Here is a 20847-nt window from a genome sequence, read left to right as displayed (position 1 = left end):
CTCTGAGCCCCTAGGGGAGGACACTGATGACTAGCCCCTAGGGGAGGACACTGAAGACTAGCCCCTAGGGGAGGACACTGATGACTAGCCCCTAGTGGAGGATAGTGATGACTCTGAGCCCCTAGGGGAGGACAGTGATGACTAGCCCCTAGGGGAGGATAGTGATGACTAGCCCCTAGGGGAGGATAGTGATGACTAGCCCCTAGGGGAGGATAGTGATGACTAGCCCCTTGGGGAGGATAGTGATGACTCTGAGCCCCTAGGGGAGGACACTGATGACTAGCCCCTAGGGGAGGATAGTGATGACTAGCCCCTAGGGGAGGATAGTGATGACTAGACCCTAGGGGAGGATAGTGATGACTAGCCCCTAGGGGAGGATAGTGTTGACTCTGAGCCCCTAGGGGAGGACAGTGATGACTAGCCCCTAGGGGAGGATAGTGATGACTAGCCCCTAGGGGAGGATAGTGATGACTCTGAGCCCCGAGGACAGTGTTGACTCTGAGCCCCTAGGGGAGGATAGTGATGACTCTGAGCCCCTAGGGGAGGACAGTGATGACTAGCCCCTAGGGGAGGATAGTGATGACTAGCCCCTAGGGGAGGACAGTGATGACTCTGAGCCCCTAGGGGAGGACAGTGATGACTCTGAGCCCCTAGGGGAGGATAGTGATGACTCTGAGCCCCTAGGGGAGGACAGTGATGACTCTGAGCCCCTAGGGGAGGATAGTGATGACTCTGAGCCCCTAGTGGAGGATAGTGATGACTAGCCCCTAGGGGAGGACAGTGATGACTCTGAGCCCCTAGGACAGTGATGACTCTGAGCCCCTAGGGGAGGACAGTGACGACTAGCCCCTAGTGGAGGACAGTGATGACTCAGAGCCCCTAGGGGAGGACAGTGATGACTAGCCCCTAGGGGAGGACAGTGATGACTCAGAGCCCCTAGGGGAGGACAGTGATGACTAGCCCCTAGGGGAGGACAGTGATGACTAGCCCCTAGTGGAGGATAGTGATGACTAGCCCCTAGGGGAGGACAGTGATGACTCTGAGCCCCTAGGACAGTGTTGACTCTGAGCCCCTAGGGGAGGATAGTGATGACTAGCCCCTAGGGGAGGACAGTGATGACTAGCCCCTAGTGGAGGATAGTGATGACTCTGAGCCCCTAGGACAGTGTTGACTCTGAGCCCCTAGTGGAGGACAGTGATGACTAGCCCCTAGTGGAGGATAGTGATGACTAGCCCCTAGTGGAGGATAGTGATGACTCTGAGCCCCTAGGACAGTGTTGACTCTGAGCCCCTAGGGGAGGATAGTGATGACTAGCCCCTAGGGGAGGACAGTGATGACTAGCCCCTAGGGGAGGATAGATGGACTCTGAGCCCCTAGTGGAGGATAGTGATGACTAGCCCCTAGGGGAGGACAGTGATGACTAGCCCCTAGGGGAGGATAGTGATGACTAGCCCCTAGGACAGTGATGACTCTGAGCCCCTAGTGGAGGACAGTGATGACTCTGAGCCCCTAGTGGAGGACAGTGATGACTAGCCCCTAGGGGAGGATAGTGATGACTCTGAGCCCCTAGGGGAGGACAGTGATGACTAGCCCCAAAGGGGAGGATAGTGATGACTAGCCCCTAGGGGAGGATAGTGATGACTAGCCCCTAGGGGAGGATAGTGATGACTAGCCCCTAGGGGAGGATAGTGATGACTAGCCCGTAGGGGAGGATAGTGATGACTAGCCCCTAGTGGAGGATAGTGATGACTAGCCCCTAGGGGAGGACAGTGATGAATCTGAGCCCCTAGGGGAGGATAGATGGTGACTCTGAGCCCCTAGTGGAGGATAGTGATGACTAGCCCCTAGGGGAGGACAGTGATGACTAGCCCCTAGGGGAGGATAGTGATGACTAGCCCCTAGGACAGTGATGACTCTGAGCCCCTAGTGGAGGACAGTGATGACTCTGAGCCCCTAGTGGAGGACAGTGATGACTAGCCCCTAGGGGAGGATAGTGATGACTCTGAGCCCCTAGGGGAGGACAGTGATGACTAGCCCCAAAGGGGAGGATAGTGATGACTAGCCCCTAGGGGAGGATAGTGATGACTAGCCCCTAGGGGAGGATAGTGATGACTAGCCCCTAGGAGAGGATAGTGATGACTAGCCCGTAGGGGAGGATAGTGATGACTAGCCCCTAGTGGAGGATAGTGATGACTAGCCCCTAGGGGAGGACAGTGATGAATCTGAGCCCCTAGGGGAGGATAGTGATGACTCTGAGCCCCTAGGGGAGGACAGTGATGACTAGCCCCTAGGGGAGGATAGTGATGACTCTGAGCCCCTAGGGGAGGACAGTGATGACTAGCCCCTAGGGGAGGACAGTGATGACTCTGAGCCCCGAGGACAGTGATGACTCTGAGCCCCGAGGATAGTGATGACTCTGAGCCCCTAGGGGAGGACAGTGATGACTAGCCCCTAGGGGAGGACAGTGATGACTCTGAGCCCCGAGGACAGTGATGACTCTGAGCCCCTAGGGGAGGACAGTGATGACTCTGAGCCCCGAGGACAGTGATGAATCTGAGCCCCGAGGATAGTGATGACTCTGAGCCCCTAGGGGAGGACAGTGATGACTCTGAGCCCCAAGGACAGTGATGAATCTGAGCCCCTAGTGGAGGACAGTGATTACTCTGAGCCCCTAGTGGAGGACAGTGATGACTCTGAGCCCCTAGTGGAGGACAGTGATGACTCTGAACCCCTAGTGGAGGACAGTGATGACTCTGAGCCCCTAGGACAGTGTTGACTCTGAGCCCCTAGGGGAGGACAGTGATGACTCTGAGCCCCTAGGACAGTGATGACTCTGAGCCCCTAGAGGAGGACAGTGATGACTCTGAGCCCCTAGGACATTGATGACTCTGAGCCCCTAGTGGAGGACAGTGATGACTCTGAGCCCCTAGGGGAGGACAGTGATAACTCTGAGCCCCGAGGACAGTGATGACTCTGAGCCCCGAGGACAGTGATGACTCTGAGCCCCTAGGGGAGGACAGTGATGACTCTGAGCCCCGAGGACAGTGATGACTCTGAGCCCCTAGGGGAGGACAGTGATGACTCTGAGTCCCTAGTGGAGGACAGTGATGACTCTGAGCCCCTAGTGAAGGACAGTGATGACTCTGAGCCCCGAGGACAGTGATGACTCTGAGCCCCTAGTGGAGGACAGTGATAACTCTGAGCCCCTAGGGGAGGACAGTGATGACTCTGAGCCCCGAGGACAGTGATGACTCTGAGCCCCGAGGATAGTGATGACTCTGAGCCCCTAGGGGAGGACAGTGATGACTCTGAGCCCCAAGGACAGTGATGACTCTGAGCCCCTAGTGGAGGACAGTGATTACTCTGAGCCCCTAGTGGAGGACAGTGATGACTCTGAGCCCCTAGTGGAGGACAGTGATGACTCTGAACCCCTAGTGGAGGACAGTGATGACTCTGAGCCCCTAGGACAGTGTTGACTCTGAGCCCCTAGGGGAGGACAGTGATGACTCTGAGCCCCTAGGACAGTGATGACTCTGAGCCCCTAGAGGAGGACAGTGATGACTCTGTGCCCCTAGTGGAGGACAGTGATGACTCTGAGCCCCGAGGACAGTGATGACTCTGAGCCCCGAGGACAGTGATGACTCTGAGCCCCTAGGGGAGGACAGTGATGACACTGAGCCCCTAGGACAGTGTTGAATCTGAGTCCCTAGTGGAGAACAGTGATGACTCTGAGCCCCTAGTGGAGGACAGTGATGACTCTGAGGCCCTAGGGGAGGACAGTGATGACTCTGAGCCCCGAGGACAGTGATGACTCTGAGCCCCGAGGACAGTGATGACTCTGAGCCCCTAGGGGAGGACAGTGATGACTCTGAGCCCCGAGGACAGTGATGACTCTGAGCCCCTAGGGGAGGACAGTGATGACTCTGAGTCCCTAGTGGAGGACAGTAATGACTCTGAGCCCCTAGTGAAGGACAGTGATGACTCTGAGCCCCGAGGACAGTGATGACTCTGAGCAACTAATGGAGGACAGTGATGACTCTGAGCCCCTAGGGGAGGACAGTGATGACTCTGAGCCCCGAGGACAGTGATGACTCTGAGCCCCGAGGATAGTGATGACTCTGAGCCCCTAGGGGAGGACAGTGATGACTCTGAGCCCCAAGGACAGTGATGACTCTGAGCCCCTAGTGGAGGACAGTGATTACTCTGAGCCCCTAGTGGAGGACAGTGATGACTCTGAACCCCTAGTGGAGGACAGTGATGACTCTGAGCCCCTAGGACAGTGATGACTCTGAGCCCCTAGTGGAGGACAGTGATGACTCTGATCCCCTAGTGGAGGACAGTGTTCACTCTGAGCCCCTAGTGGAGGACAGTGATGACTCTGAGCCCCTAGTGGGGGACAGTGATGACTCTGAGTCCCTAGGACAGTGATGACTCTGAGCCCCTAGTGGAGGACAGTGATGACTCTGAGCCCCTAGGACATTGATGACTCTTAGCCCCTAGTGGAGGACAGTGATGACACTGAGCCCCTAGGACAGTGATGAATCTGAGTCCCTAGTGGAGAACAGTGATGACTCTGAGCCCCTAGTGGAGGACAGTGATGACTCTGAGCCCCTAGGACATTGATGACTCTGAGCCCCTAGTGGAGGACAGTGATGACACTGAGCCCCTAGGACAGTGATGAATCTGAGTCCCTAGTGGAGAACAGTGATGACTCTGAGCCCCTAGGGGAGGACAGTGATGACTCTGAGCCCCGAGGACAGTGATGACTCTGAGCCCCGAGGACAGTGATGACTCTGAGCCCCTAGGAGAGGACAGTGATGACTAAGAGCCCCGAGGACAGTGATGACTCTGAGCCCCTAGGGGAGGACAGTGATGACTCTGAGTCCCTAGTGGAGGACAGTGATGACTCTGAGCCCATAGTGAAGGACAGTGATGACTTTGAGCCCCGAGGACAGTGATGACTCTGAGCCCCTAGTGGAGGACAGTGATGACTCTGAGCCCCTAGGGGAGGACAGTGATGACTCTGAGCCCCGAGGACAGTGATGACTCTGAGCCCCGAGGATAGTGATGACTCTGAGCACCTAGGGGAGGACAGTGATGACTCTAAACCCCAAGGACAGTGATGACTCTGAGCCCCTAGTGGAGGACAGTGATTACTCTGAGCCCCTAGTGGAGGACAGTGATGACTCTGAGCCCCTAGTGGAGGACAGTGATGACTCTGAACCCCTAGGACATTGATGACTCTGAGCCCCTAGTGGAGGACAGTGATGACTCTGAGCCCCTAGGGGAGGATAGTGATGACTCTGAGCCCCGAGGACAGTGATGACTCTGAGCCCCGAGGACAGTGATGACTCTGAGCCCCTAGGGGAGGACAGTGATGACTCTGAGCCCCGAGGACAGTGTTGACTCTGAGCCCCTAGGGGAGGACAGTGATGACTCTGAGTCCCTAGTGGAGGACAGTGATGACTCTGAGCCCCTAGTGAAGGACAGTGATGACTCTGAGCCCCGAGGACAGTGATGACTCTGAGCCCCTAGTGGAGGACAGTGATGACTCTGAGCCCCTAGGGGAGGACAGTGATGACTCTGAGCCCCGAGGACAGTGATGACTCTGAGCCCCGAGGATAGTGATGACTCTGAGCCCCTAGGGGAGGACAGTGATGACTCTGAGCCCCAAGGACAGTGATGACTCTGAGCCCCTAGTGGAGGACAGTGATTACTCTGAGCCCCTAGTGGAGGACAGTGATGACTCTGAGCCCCTAGTGGAGGACAGTGATGACTCTGAACCCCTAGTGGAGGACAGTGATGACTCTGAGCCCCTAGGACAGTGTTGACTCTGAGCCCCTAGGGGAGGACAGTGATGACTCTGAGCCCCTAGGACAGTGATGACTCTGAGCCCCTAGAGGAGGACAGTGATGACTCTGTGCCCCTAGTGGAGGACAGTGATGACTCTGAGCCCCGAGGACAGTGATGACTCTGAGCCCCGAGGACAGTGATGAGTCTGAGCCCCTAGGTGAGGACAGTGATGACACTGAGCCCCTAGGACAGTGTTGAATCTGAGTCCCTAGTGGAGAACAGTGATGACTCTGAGCAGCTAGTGGAGGACAGTGATGACTCTGAGCCCCGAGGACAGTGATGACTCTGAGCCCCTAGTGGAGGACAGTGATGACTCTGAGCCCCTAGGGGAGGACAGTGATGACTCTGAGCCCCGAGGACAGTGATGACTCTGAGCCCCGAGGACAGTGATGACTCTGAGCCCCTAGGGGAGGACAGTGATGACTCTGAGCCCCGAGGACAGTGATGACTCTGAGCCCCTAGGGGAGGACAGTGATGACTCTGAGTCCCCAGTGGAGGACAGTGATGACTCTGAGCCCCTAGTGAAGGACAGTGATGACTCTGAGCCCCGAGGACAGTGATGACTCTGAGCAACTAGTGGAGGACAGTGATGACTCTGAGCCCCTAGGGGAGGACAGTGATGACTCTGAGCCCCGAGGACAGTGATGACTCTGAGCCCCGAGGATAGTGATGACTCTGAGCCCCTAGGGGAGGACAGTGATGACTCTGAGCCCCAAGGACAGTGATGACTCTGAGCCCCTAGTGGAGGACAGTGATTACTCTGAGCCCCTAGTGGAGGACAGTGATGACTCTGAACCCCTAGTGGAGGACAGTGATGACTCTGAGCCCCTAGGACAGTGATGACTCTGAGCCCCTAGTGGAGGACAGTGATGACTCTGATCCCCTAGTGGAGGACAGTGTTCACTCTGAGCCCCTAGTGGAGGACAGTGATGACTCTGAGCCCCTAGTGGGGGACAGTGATGACTCTGAGTCCCTAGGACAGTGATGACTCTGAGCCCCTAGTGGAGGACAGTGATGACTCTGAGCCCCTAGGACATTGATGACTCTGAGCCCCTAGTGGAGGACAGTGATGACACTGAGCCCCTAGGACAGTGATGAATCTGAGTCCCTAGTGGAGAACAGTGATGACTCTGAGCCCCTAGTGGAGGACAGTGATGACTCTGAGCCCCTAGGACATTGATGACTCTGAGCCCCTAGTGGAGGACAGTGATGACACTGAGCCCCTAGGACAGTGATGAATCTGAGTCCCTAGTGGAGAACAGTGATGACTCTGAGCCCCTAGGGGAGGACAGTGATGACTCTGAGCCCCGAGGACAGTGATGACTCTGAGCCCCGAGGACAGTGATGACTCTGAGCCCCTAGGAGAGGACAGTGATGACTCTGAGCCCCGAGGACAGTGATGACTCTGAGCCCCTAGGGGAGGACAGTGATGACTCTGAGTCCCTAGTGGAGGACAGTGATGACTCTGAGCCCCTAGTGAAGGACAGTGATGACTCTGAGCCCCGAGGACAGTGATGACTCTGAGCCCCTAGTGGAGGACAGTGATGACTCTGAGCCCCTAGGGGAGGACAGTGATGACTCTGAGCCCCGAGGACAGTGATGACTCTGAGCCCCGAGGATAGTGATGACTCTGAGCACCTAGGGGAGGACAGTGATGACTCTGAGCCCCAAGGACAGTGATGACTCTGAGCCCCTAGTGGAGGACAGTGATTACTCTGAGCCCCTAGTGGAGGACAGTGATGACTCTGAGCCCCTAGTGGAGGACAGTGATGACTCTGAACCCCTAGTGGAGGAAAGTGATGACTCTGAGCCCCTAGGACAGTGATGACTCTGAGCCCCTAGTGGAGGACAGTGATGACTCTGATCCACTAGTGGAGGACAGTGTTGACTCTGAGCCCCTAGTGGAGGACAGTGATGACTCTGAGCCCCTAGTGGAGGACAGTGATGACTCTGAGTCCCTAGGACAGTGATGACTCTGAGCCCCTAGTGGAGGACAGTGATGACTCTGAGCCCCTAGGGGAGGACAGTGATGACTCTGAGCCCCGAGGACAGTGATGACTCTGAGCCCCGAGGATAGTGATGACTCTGAGCACCTAGGGGAGGACAGTGATGACTCTGAGCCCCAAGGACAGTGATGACTCTGAGCCCCTAGTGGAGGACAGTGATTACTCTGAGCCCCTAGTGGAGGACAGTGATGACTCTGAGCCCCTAGTGGAGGACAGTGATGACTCTGAGCCCCGAGGACAGTGATGACTCTGAGCCCCGAGGACAGTGATGAGTCTGAGCCCCTAGGTGAGGACAGTGATGACACTGAGCCCCTAGGACAGTGTTGAATCTGAGTCCCTAGTGGAGAACAGTGATGACTCTGAGCAGCTAGTGGAGGACAGTGATGACTCTGAGCCCCGAGGACAGTGATGACTCTGAGCCCCTAGTGGAGGACAGTGATGACTCTGAGCCCCTAGGGGAGGACAGTGATGACTCTGAGCCCCGAGGACAGTGATGACTCTGAGCCCCGAGGACAGTGATGACTCTGAGCCCCTAGGGGAGGACAGTGATGACTCTGAGCCCCGAGGACAGTGATGACTCTGAGCCCCTAGGGGAGGACAGTGATGACTCTGAGTCCCTAGTGGAGGACAGTGATGACTCTGAGCCCCTAGTGAAGGACAGTGATGACTCTGAGCCCCGAGGACAGTGATGACTCTGAGCAACTAGTGGAGGACAGTGATGACTCTGAGCCCCTAGGGGAGGACAGTGATGACTCTGAGCCCCGAGGACAGTGATGACTCTGAGCCCCGAGGATAGTGATGACTCTGAGCCCCTAGGGGAGGACAGTGATGACTCTGAGCCCCAAGGACAGTGATGACTCTGAGCCCCTAGTGGAGGACAGTGATTACTCTGAGCCCCTAGTGGAGGACAGTGATGACTCTGAACCCCTAGTGGAGGACAGTGATGACTCTGAGCCCCTAGGACAGTGATGACTCTGAGCCCCTAGTGGAGGACAGTGATGACTCTGATCCCCTAGTGGAGGACAGTGTTCACTCTGAGCCCCTAGTGGAGGACAGTGATGACTCTGAGCCCCTAGTGGGGGACAGTGATGACTCTGAGTCCCTAGGACAGTGATGACTCTGAGCCCCTAGTGGAGGACAGTGATGACTCTGAGCCCCTAGGACATTGATGACTCTGAGCCCCTAGTGGAGGACAGTGATGACACTGAGCCCCTAGGACAGTGATGAATCTGAGTCCCTAGTGGAGAACAGTGATGACTCTGAGCCCCTAGTGGAGGACAGTGATGACTCTGAGCCCCTAGGACATTGATGACTCTGAGCCCCTAGTGGAGGACAGTGATGACACTGAGCCCCTAGGACAGTGATGAATCTGAGTCCCTAGTGGAGAACAGTGATGACTCTGAGCCCCGAGGACAGTGATGACTCTGAGCCCCGAGGACAGTGATGACTCTGAGCCCCTAGGAGAGGACAGTGATGACTCTGAGCCCCGAGGACAGTGATGACTCTGAGCCCCTAGGGGAGGACAGTGATGACTCTGAGTCCCTAGTGGAGGACAGTGATGACTCTGAGCCCCTAGTGAAGGACAGTGATGACTCTGAGCCCCGAGGACAGTGATGACTCTGAGCCCCTAGTGGAGGACAGTGATGACTCTGAGCCCCTAGGGGAGGACAGTGATGACTCTGAGCCCCGAGGACAGTGATGACTCTGAGCCCCGAGGATAGTGATGACTCTGAGCACCTAGGGGAGGACAGTGATGACTCTGAGCCCCAAGGACAGTGATGACTCTGAGCCCCTAGTGGAGGACAGTGATTACTCTGAGCCCCTAGTGGAGGACAGTGATGACTCTGAGCCCCTAGTGGAGGACAGTGATGACTCTGAACCCCTAGTGGAGGAAAGTGATGACTCTGAGCCCCTAGGACAGTGATGACTCTGAGCCCCTAGTGGAGGACAGTGATGACTCTGATCCACTAGTGGAGGACAGTGTTGACTCTGAGCCCCTAGTGGAGGACAGTGATGACTCTGAGCCCCTAGTGGAGGACAGTGATGACTCTGAGTCCCTAGGACAGTGATGACTCTGAGCCCCTAGTGGAGGACAGTGATGACTCTGAGCCCCTAGGGGAGGACAGTGATGACTCTGAGCCCCGAGGACAGTGATGACTCTGAGCCCCGAGGATAGTGATGACTCTGAGCACCTAGGGGAGGACAGTGATGACTCTGAGCCCCAAGGACAGTGATGACTCTGAGCCCCTAGTGGAGGACAGTGATTACTCTGAGCCCCTAGTGGAGGACAGTGATGACTCTGAGCCCCTAGTGGAGGACAGTGATGACTCTGAACCCCTAGTGGAGGAAAGTGATGACTCTGAGCCCCTAGGACAGTGATGACTCTGAGCCCCTAGTGGAGGACAGTGATGACTCTGATCCACTAGTGGAGGACAGTGTTGACTCTGAGCCCCTAGTGGAGGACAGTGATGACTCTGAGCCCCTAGTGGAGGACAGTGATGACTCTGAGTCCCTAGGACAGTGATGACTCTGAGCCCCTAGTGGAGGACAGTGATGACTCTGAGCCCCTAGGACATTGATGACTCTGAGCCCCTAGTGGAGGACAGTGATGACTCTGAGCCCCTAGTGGAGGACAGTGATGACTCTGAGCCCCTAGGACAGTGATGACTCTGAGCCCCTAGTGGAGGACAGTGATGACTCTGATCCCCTAGTGGAGGACAGTGATGACTCTGAGCCCCTAGGATAGTGATGACTCTGAGCCCCTAGTGGAGGACAGTGTTGACTCTGAGCCCCTAGTGGAGGACAGTGATGACTCTGAGCACCTAGGACAGTGATGACTCTGAGCCCCTAGGGGAGGACAGTGATGACTCTGAGCCCCCAGGAAAGTGATGACTCTGAGCCCCTAGTGGACGACAGTGATGACTCTGAGCCCCTAGGACAGTGATGACTCTGAGCCCCTAGTGGAGGACAGTGATGACTCTGAGCCCCTAGTGGAGGACAGTGATGACTCTGAGCCGCTAGGATAGTGATGACTCTGAGCCCCTAGTGGGGGACAAAGATGACACTGAGCCCCTAGGACAGTGATGACTCTGAGCCTCTCCTGGAGGACAGTGATGACTATGAGCCCCTAGTGGAGGATAGTGATGACTCTGAGCCCCTAGTGGAGGACAGTGTTGACTCTGAGCCCCTAGTGGAGGACAGTGATGACTCTGAACCCCTAGTGGAGGACAGTGATGACTCTGAGCCCCTAGGGGAGGACAGTGATGACTCTGAGCCCCGAGGACAGTGATGACTCTGAGCCCCGAGGATAGTGATGACTCTGAGCACCTAGGGGAGGACAGTGATGACTCTGAGCCCCAAGGACAGTGATGACTCTGAGCCCCTAGTGGAGGACAGTGATTACTCTGAGCCCCTAGTGGAGGACAGTGATGACTCTGAGCCCCTAGTGGAGGACAGTGATGACTCTGAACCCCTAGTGGAGGAAAGTGATGACTCTGAGCCCCTAGGACAGTGATGACTCTGAGCCCCTAGTGGAGGACAGTGATGACTCTGATCCACTAGTGGAGGACAGTGTTGACTCTGAGCCCCTAGTGGAGGACAGTGATGACTCTGAGCCCCTAGTGGAGGACAGTGATGACTCTGAGTCCCTAGGACAGTGATGACTCTGAGCCCCTAGTGGAGGACAGTGATGACTCTGAGCCCCTAGGACATTGATGACTCTGAGCCCCTAGTGGAGGACAGTGATGACTCTGAGCCCCTAGTGGAGGACAGTGATGACTCTGAGCCCCTAGGACAGTGATGACTCTGAGCCCCTAGTGGAGGACAGTGATGACTCTGATCCCCTAGTGGAGGACAGTGATGACTCTGAGCCCCTAGGATAGTGATGACTCTGAGCCCCTAGTGGAGGACAGTGTTGACTCTGAGCCCCTAGTGGAGGACAGTGATGACTCTGAGCACCTAGGACAGTGATGACTCTGAGCCCCTAGGGGAGGACAGTGATGACTCTGAGCCCCCAGGAAAGTGATGACTCTGAGCCCCTAGTGGACGACAGTGATGACTCTGAGCCCCTAGGACAGTGATGACTCTGAGCCCCTAGTGGAGGACAGTGATGACTCTGAGCCCCTAGTGGAGGACAGTGATGACTCTGAGCCGCTAGGATAGTGATGACTCTGAGCCCCTAGTGGGGGACAAAGATGACACTGAGCCCCTAGGACAGTGATGACTCTGAGCCTCTCCTGGAGGACAGTGATGACTATGAGCCCCTAGTGGAGGATAGTGATGACTCTGAGCCCCTAGTGGAGGACAGTGTTGACTCTGAGCCCCTAGTGGAGGACAGTGATGACTCTGAACCCCTAGTGGAGGACAGTGATGACTCTGAGCCCCTAGTGGAGGACAGTGTTGACTATGAGCCCCTAGTGAAGGACAGTGATGACTCTGACCCCCTAGTGGAGGACAGTGATGACTCTGAGCCCCTAGGACAGTGATGACTCTGATCCCCTAGTGGAGGACAGTGATGACTCTGATCCTCAAGTGGAGGACAGTGTTGACTCTGAGCCCCTAGTGGAGGACAGTGATTACTCTGAGCCCCTAGTGGAGGACAGTGATGACTCTGAGCCCCTAGGACAGTGATGACTCTGATCCCCTAGTGGAGGACAGTGATGACTCTGATCCCCTAGTGGAGGACAGTGTTGACTCTGAGCCCCTAGTGGAGGACAGTGATGACTCTGAGCCCCTAGTGGAGGACAGTGATGACTCTGAGCCCCTAGTGGAGGACAGTGATGACTCTGAGCCCCTAGGACAGTGATGACTCTGAGCCCCTAGTTGAGGACAGTGATGACTCTGTGCCCCTAGGACAGTGATGACTCTGAGCCCCTAGTGGAGGACAGTGATGACTCTGAGCCCCTAGGACAGTGATGACTCTGAGCACCTAGTGGAGGACAGTGATGACTCTGAGTCCCTAGGACATTGATGACTCTGAGCCCCTAGTGGAGGACAGTGATGACTCGGAGCCCCTAGTGGAGGACAGTGATGACTCTGAGCCCCTAGGGGAGAACTGTGATGACTCTGAGCCCGAGGACAGTGATGACTCTGAGCCCCTAGTGGAGGACAGTGTTGACTCTGAGCCCCTAGTGGAGGACAGTGATGACTCTGAGCCCCTAGTGAGGACAGAGATGACTCTGAGCCCCTAGTGGAGGACAGTGATGACTCTGAGCCCCTAGTGGAGGACAGTGTTGACTCTGAGCCCCTAGTGGAGGACAGTGATGACTCTGAGCCCCTAGTGGAGGACAGTGATGACTCTGAGCCCCTAGTGAGGACAGAGATGACTCTGAGCCCCTAGGGGAGGACAGATGGTGACTCTGAGCCTCTCCTGGAGGATAGTGATGACTCTGAGCACTGTCATGTCTGCAATACCACAGGTAAATCTTGGCATGGATCAACACCTGTCATGTCTGCAAAACCACAGGACAAACCTGGCCCCAAACACAAAACAATGGTTTATTCCAAACTTTAAAGGACCAATTTCAGTTTTCTGATAAAGACAGATTATGAATACATTTATAGGACTAATCTGGATTCAGGAAGCTGGCCCACATACCATTACCTGTCTGTGGTACCACAGAGGCACAGACAGTCAGACACCCTTGGCTGAAATCCACCTGGCTGAAATCCACCTGGCTGCAAACCAATCTCAAGTGGCTCTGGCCCAGCAGTTTAAATCCTCTCATTTTCATTTCAACAGGATGAAAGAGCTCTGGAGAGACGGGGAGTCAAACAATGGTATTTTAATTGTCATAGAAACCACTGCCGACCACCTCTACTACCCCAAATGTATCCTAGTGTTCTCTCACCAACCCTGTGACATGACATAGATCCCCAAAGACATGCAATCATCTTTTTGTGGACAAAGTGGTCAGATTTGTAATGAATTTGAACAGCAGCAGTGCAAATAAACTGTTTAAACACTGGGAAACATGTAACAAAACGGTGTAATTTTTGTGTCAAACACAGCAGATATTTGTACATTTGTTTTGTATATATCTTGGTCAAAACAGCCTAAAACAAAGATGAGTCATCGTACAATAACTGCAAAGTGAATCACTGAGATACAGTAATGTAATCAAACAACATAATTAATATTCAAACTGCTTCTAACAGACTCTCCACAGTGTTGCTCCTACAGCTATCCTCGTCTTATTCTCCACAGTGTTGCTCCTACAGCTATCCTCGTCTTATTCTCTACAGTGTTGCTCCTACAGCTATCCTCGTCTTATTCTCCACAGTGTTGCTCCTACAGCTATCCTCGTCTTATTCTCCACAGTGTTGCTCCTACAGCTATCCTCGTCTTATTCTCCACAGTATTGCTCCTACAGCTATCCTCGTCTTATTCTCCACAGTGTTGCTCCTACAGCTATCCTCGTCTTATTCTCCACAGTGTTGCTCCTACAGCTATCCTCGTCTTATTCTCCACAGTGTTGCTCCTACAGCTGTCCTTGTCTTATTCTCCACAGTGTTGCTACTACAGCTATCCTTGTCTTATTCTCCACAGTGTTGCTCCTACAGCTATCCTCGTCTTATTCTCCACAATGTTGCTCCTACAGCTATCCTCGTCTTATTCTCCACAGTGTTGCTCCTACAGCTATCCTTGTCTTATTCTCCACAATGCTGCTCCTACAGCTATCCTCGTCTTATTCTCCACAGTGTTGCTCCTACAGCTATCCTTGTCTTATTCTCCACAGTCCTGACTATATCTTCATGCCCTATAAAACTCTGCGGTAGCAAGCTGTTTATTATCTAAATGGTGCTAAAATGCCACTGGTCTTGTGCTATCTGCCCAGCTGATGCAATGATGACCCATGTTGTGGTGTGGGCGGGAGCCAGCAAGCAAGGGAGCGCGTGTACAGTGTGTATACATGGGCTTTGGCAGCATCTGTTTTTGTTTTAAAGAGGCTAAATATAAAGAGCTGCCCTATGAAATGTAGAGTGCTTCCAGAACAACATCATCTCCAAATAAGCATTGTGCTGCAGCTACTGCTAGGGGGGGAGGGGACGAGACGACGACGACTAGGCTAGGGACTAGGAAAAGCACCTAGGCTAGGGACTAGGAAAAGCACCTAGGCTAGGGACTAGGAAAAGCACACAACTCTGCATATCACCCCTTGAGTTAATGACATCACAACCACAACATTTGATATCATTGGAATAGAAATATATGTGTGACTGCCAAAATAATGGAAACACTTAAGTAGACGAGGTATACAAAGTATATTGAAAGCAGGTGCTTCCACACAGGAGTGGTTCCTAACTTAATTAAGCAAAGAAATCCCATCATGCTTAGGTTCATGTATAAAAATCCTGGGCACACCATTATTTGCGCCATTATTTTGCCTATCGTGGCTATGTATGACAAGGATGACAATGCCCCATATCCACAGTGCAAGAGCGGACACTGAATGGTTTTATGAGCATGAAAACGTTGTAAACCATATGCCATGGCCGTCTCAGTCACCAGATCTCACCCAACTGAACACTTCTAAGAGGTTCTGGAGCAGAACCAGAGACACCGCTTTCCATCACCATCAACAAAACACCAAATTATCTCATTTTGTTTGTGGAAGAATGGTGTCACATCCCTCCAATAGAGTTCTAGACACTTGTAGAAGATATACCAAGGTGAATTAAATCTGTTCTGGCTCGTGGTGCCCCAATGCACTACTAACACACTTTATATTGGTGTTTCCTTTATTTTGGCAGTTACCTGTAGTTTTAGTGCTGAGCGATTAGATCTTTTGAAGTCGGTTTGAAAATAATCACGGTGTACGATTTCAATAATTTTTTAAAACATTAATTAAATGTATTATGAAATAATGACATTAAAATGATTTTTTAGAGATTTTAAGGGACATTCCAAAGCCAAAAATAGTGAACATTCAATTGCCAAAACATTGAAAATATTGAATATTGTCTCTGTCAGGTCTACATTGGGTAGACATCAATAGAAGAAACAGAAAATGACTATGAAATAATTTAAAAAATTCAGTTGTGTTTATTACTTAGTTTTTATTTGATGACTTTATTATTTTGCATTCCTTAAAGTCATCATATCATCTCTGTTCAGGCAGAAGCAACCAAAAAGCCAGACAACTTTCTTTCTGCTCCCCAAACTGTACTGTCTTCAGTCATCCTATTTAGCTGGCCTAGCCTGCCTAAGCATGCTGCAGAGCTGTCTCTTCAACGTAGATAAGGAATCATTTCACAAACTTTCTCTAACTTTCTCATCTGTTGTGTACATTTCCTCTCTACGCAAGTCTGTGTGTTTCTAACCTAACATAGTAAATTCATCTGTCTGAGATGGGGAAAAACAGGCGCAATGGATTGTGTGTATTGTAGTTAATTACCACGTTCTTGCACTGAATTTGGTTGAATATTGCTCAAGGAAAACTGCAGCTCCCTTCTGCCCAGGGTCCCACATAGTTCTTGACATGACTTTTCTCATAAATTATTTGATTTCTCTCTAGAGAAACGGCGCATTGGGCACACAAAACACTAACTATATTTCAAGTCATTTAATGTGGGTCAATTAGTTGCTTAATAACCGAAAAAAAATACGAAATGTCGGTTAATCGCTCAGCACTACTGTACATCCAAGCATTTGAACTTCTGACTCCACAATCACACTTTGTAACTGAGATGATGAACAAGTCCAATTTCTTGGAAATGCTTCAAATTCTTACATGTTGTTTTCCACTTGCCAGGACTGAAACTTCATTACCAATTATTACAAAAAGCTACCGCTCTTGTGAATACACATCAGTTGATGTGCAACATAAATTCCCTTATTTTGTTGTTGTGTTGATAGTTCTTCCATTTATACTGCAACACCATTACCGATTCAAAAAGAAACGCTCTTCTACCTGTTGCTAATACTCATCAGACTGCAATACAAGGAGTTCTGTCATCTTTAATATTCTGAACATAGACAGACAGTCATGATGCCTGAAATAGCGCCATTGACAGAATATTCTATCAGCGAAATAATAAGGCCATACAATTCAACAGCTGCCAATGCTGCAGATAAAAGCCACGGCCATTTGAATTCTGTAACCAGGTTTCCATCCAACCTTTTTATGGAATGAAGTAGGCTACTTGTTGGATAAAAATTTTTAATACCAGGCCTGATGGAACAAGAACATTTGTTAGTAGACTTTCCAAATGTCGACAAAACAAAATACTATAGACACGGTGGGATCTTTTTGTGTTGGTTAATTAATTATGCGATATTTATCGTTGGAAACGTTTTTATGTGCAAATATTGATTTTAATAACCATCAAGTAAACTTGGGAGGCACGCGATGACATGTTTTGTGACCATCACATTACGACTCATCGGGAAAGCATGCAGTTTATTAGGCTACAGATGAAATACATGATGATAAACTTCACAGGGTGGTGAAAGTGCACGGCGATGAGCTTGATGCTCCTTTCCAATAAATATTGAAGGTCTTATTCTGATGACATGATCATCGATGCTTGGCTGTCATTTATCGATAATAATCTCATCAGGTATATAGACTATACCCACACTGTATCTGCAAACTGTTGGGGCACATTCGCTATTTAACGCAACATTTTTGGGAGGTGAGAAAATCATCAGTACATCAGAGTTGAACATGCAATGGAAACACATTTAACTTGTATTTTTGCATTCAGTACATGGGAACAAAATGCATTTGTTTATGTGCACTACGTCATCACGCACAGTCTTTTATCCGCAACAAATCAATTTGATGGAAACATATCCCTTATGGGAAAATGCGCGTAATGTTTTCATGCGGATTTTAGAATCATATCTAGACAATATGTAGCCAGTTGGATGGAAACGTAGCTCGTGTCGGTCGGTCTGTTCTGGACAAATTCAAGAACTTCAAAGTCTTCAAGTCGCACCTAAATGCGAACGGACGGGTATCATTTGTGGAACTTTCTAACAGGAATCTGTTCCAAAAACTTCGTAAAGTACAAGGTTGCCAAAGAACAACGGATACAAAGTAGCATGATCAATTCAACTAGCTGCCTAATAGGCATTAACTCATCACGTAGCGTATTCTTAATGTTTGTCCATAGGCTACCAGAGTGAGGACAGACATTTGCCGGAATAAATGTGGTGAGTGAAAAAGCTAATTAAAATAGTCCACTCCCTACCCGGTACCTTATTCGGCCCGCTATACAACTTTGTATGCGTTGTGTGTTGACAACCTTGTTATATACGACGTTTTTGGAACAGATTCCTGTTGGAACGTTCCACAAGTTATACCCACCCACAACTGGAAAGGATGAGGCGTTTCAAAGGGTTGTAAATTACTAAACAGTCAATTGTGGGGGGGGGGGGGGGGGGGGGGGGTATCCTTCATATTGAGGTTGTCATGGTGATGTAACGCGTCCCTCTTCCACTCAAAATCTTTTTCCTTAATTCCTCCCGACTGAGAGACCTAGGTATATGAGAGGCCCAGGGCTCTGCCAGGCTTATCACTTTTACACCTCAACAGCATAACACACTCCGGCCTCGATCCCCAGATCTGGTGGCATGCTGATAATTTAATCATATCCTAGGCCTTACACATCTTGGAAGATCCGTTGATCGTTCTAAATACCAGGGCTTGTTGAGGATGTTGATAATGCACTTCAGATATTTGAAGATATCCTGAACATCTAAAGATCTAAAGATACAAATATAAAATATGAATGGACATAAAGACTATGTTGGAATATTATAATATCTGTAATGGTACATCAACCAAAATGACAAATTAACAACTCAATTATGAATGACATATAAATCATATCTAATAACACATTTCAAATTAAATGAACACTGACGTGCATGTTTATGTATCAATATACTATTGATAGTATTTTGTGACAGACTAAAGCCTGATTAGACTATTGACATAATGTCATGTGTACTTGGGGCCCAGAGGGGAAACCCTCCTGGAATATGCCTGTTGTCATCAGATAATCAGGATGCCATTGAGTGGTGTGAGTGTCGGGAATCTGAGAGCCATCGGGGTCAGCATATCGCAGGCCTGTTAAATACTGGTGTCCGACCTGTCACCTGTCAAACATCCACCACTGGCTTTTCTCTCTATGATAACGTACTGTAAGCTATGGATCTAAAACCAACTCTAGATAATGGTATGGTACAAATCAATTATGCTCACTTAATCATTTGGATCAACATCCAAATTCAAGTTGCTCCTGAGAGCGACAACCAAACCACCAAATGTAATGTGTTATTCTCCATCGTATGACACTTTATCGGCAACAGCATGTCTAAGATTTCACAAACGATCCAAACTCCAAGCATTAGGCCTTTTATAATGACCTCTTAATAGAGGTCATTATCTGAATGTACACAAGCTATAGTCTACAACCAGTAGCCCATTGGGACAGGTGATACCTTTAGGAACCATACTGAATTAGCTGAGTTATAGGTGACACACACATCTCCAGTGTCCCAAGGTGGTAAAGGCTAGTCCGGACTAGCCGATATGTCAATGGTCAACCAACTCTGATGGATGGTTATTCACACCAGGCCAACATACATACTGTACATCATATCTTTAACAAAAAAACAAATGCCTTGTACGCCAACATCTACCCTATGTAGCCTATGGTAAGAAACCAATCTGCGGTGACCACTAAAACAGCTGAGCCTTGCCTGGGGTTCTCTAACGTGTGAACAGAACTTATTAAAACACCTCACCCTGTGTCAAAGCAAAGCACACAGGTAAAAAATAGCTTCAGCAACAGCCTATCAGAAAAGGACTTTACAACCCACACGCAGATAGAAAACCCGAGAGAAAAAAAAACAAGAAACCTTATGTTCTTCAAGTTTAATCTATAAATGATTGTCATTATAGAGGCCAGCAGATCTGACAACACAACCATACTCAAAACGAATCATATTAGAAAGTTCATAAAAAATCACAACTTTTATCCTGCATTGTTTTTTAAACATTTGGTTATGGTTATGTAGGCCCATAAATGTGCCCCTTGCACGTGCAGCTGGGACTTTCATTTAAATCCCAGTGTGGCGACAGGTGCTGGGGGAGCCAAAATGCCGCTAGTTCACTGCGCTGCAGCCCATAACGTGCACCATACACTTATAGGACAATTTCCCCAAAAAGGGCAGAATCTCATGCATTATATAAAACACCCCAAAATAAAACTGCGCAAAAAACATATATTTTAAGACAGAGCATTATAATCATTTTGAAAGTTGTAATATCCAGATCTAGCATTAGTCCAGGTATTCAAGCAAAGGACACTCTTTCTTTCTCTCTCTATCCAGCATCAGTTGTAGCAATATAAAACCATATCCACACCCGATACAAGAAAAAAAACACGCTTTTGTTATGCATAAAAAGTAGGCAAATAATGTATCTACTTACAGTTCGCAAGAACTGTATATCATCTTCCCCTTCTCCGCCCTCAGCCATGGCTGTGAAGGAGCCTGTTTAGACTCTGAAAGACACCACTGACTAGAGAGGCAGTAGGCTAGATAGAAACGCGATGCTTTGCCTCTCCTGCCGATATTAGCATGGAGCTAATTCCACAACCATATAGGGCAGACCGGGTAAGCCCTCCGCGCCCACTGCACACCACACCGCGTACTGTCTGTCATTCAATGCCTACCCTCCCCGGTCCGTGGACTCCCTGCCGCTGCCAATGCCAGCAGTGCGCTACGGTGGGTTCGAGAGGAGAGGAGCGCGCCTCGGCCAGCGGACGAGGATGAGGAGAGTGAGGATGTTAAATGATGCTGAATGGAATGACAACGTCTGTCACTGTCAATCCGCGGGCATTCAAGTTTAAAACACTGGAGTCAGCAGTTTATTGACGATATTAAGAATGGGTCAGAACGGAGAATTTAATGACAATAATTGTGTTGAATACAAAGTTGGCGTGGAGGCACATCTCTCTCTCCCACTCTTTA

At 50.6% G+C, this 20847-nt stretch overlaps 1 protein-coding gene across 2 annotated transcripts in view; it reads right to left on the bottom strand.

The window, feature by feature from the left end:
• LOC139407391 (ryanodine receptor 3-like) overlaps positions 1-20465 on the bottom strand; it is a 270933-nt gene extending 250468 nt beyond the window's left edge. For both annotated transcript variants that reach the window (XM_071151137.1, XM_071151138.1), the window contains exon 1: positions 20306-20465. In XM_071151137.1, coding sequence (XP_071007238.1) covers positions 20306-20353 — 48 coding nt within the window. In that variant the 5' untranslated portion in view covers positions 20354-20465. The remainder of the gene's footprint in view (positions 1-20305) is intronic.
• Positions 20466-20847: the final 382 nt, after the last annotated feature.

The sequence above is a fragment of the Oncorhynchus clarkii genome, chromosome 4 (genome assembly GCF_045791955.1).
Source record: "Oncorhynchus clarkii lewisi isolate Uvic-CL-2024 chromosome 4, UVic_Ocla_1.0, whole genome shotgun sequence".
NCBI lineage: Eukaryota > Metazoa > Chordata > Actinopteri > Salmoniformes > Salmonidae > Oncorhynchus > Oncorhynchus clarkii.
The sequence above is the reverse complement of the archived record's forward strand: the minus strand, read 5'-3'. Positions and strand labels throughout refer to the sequence as shown.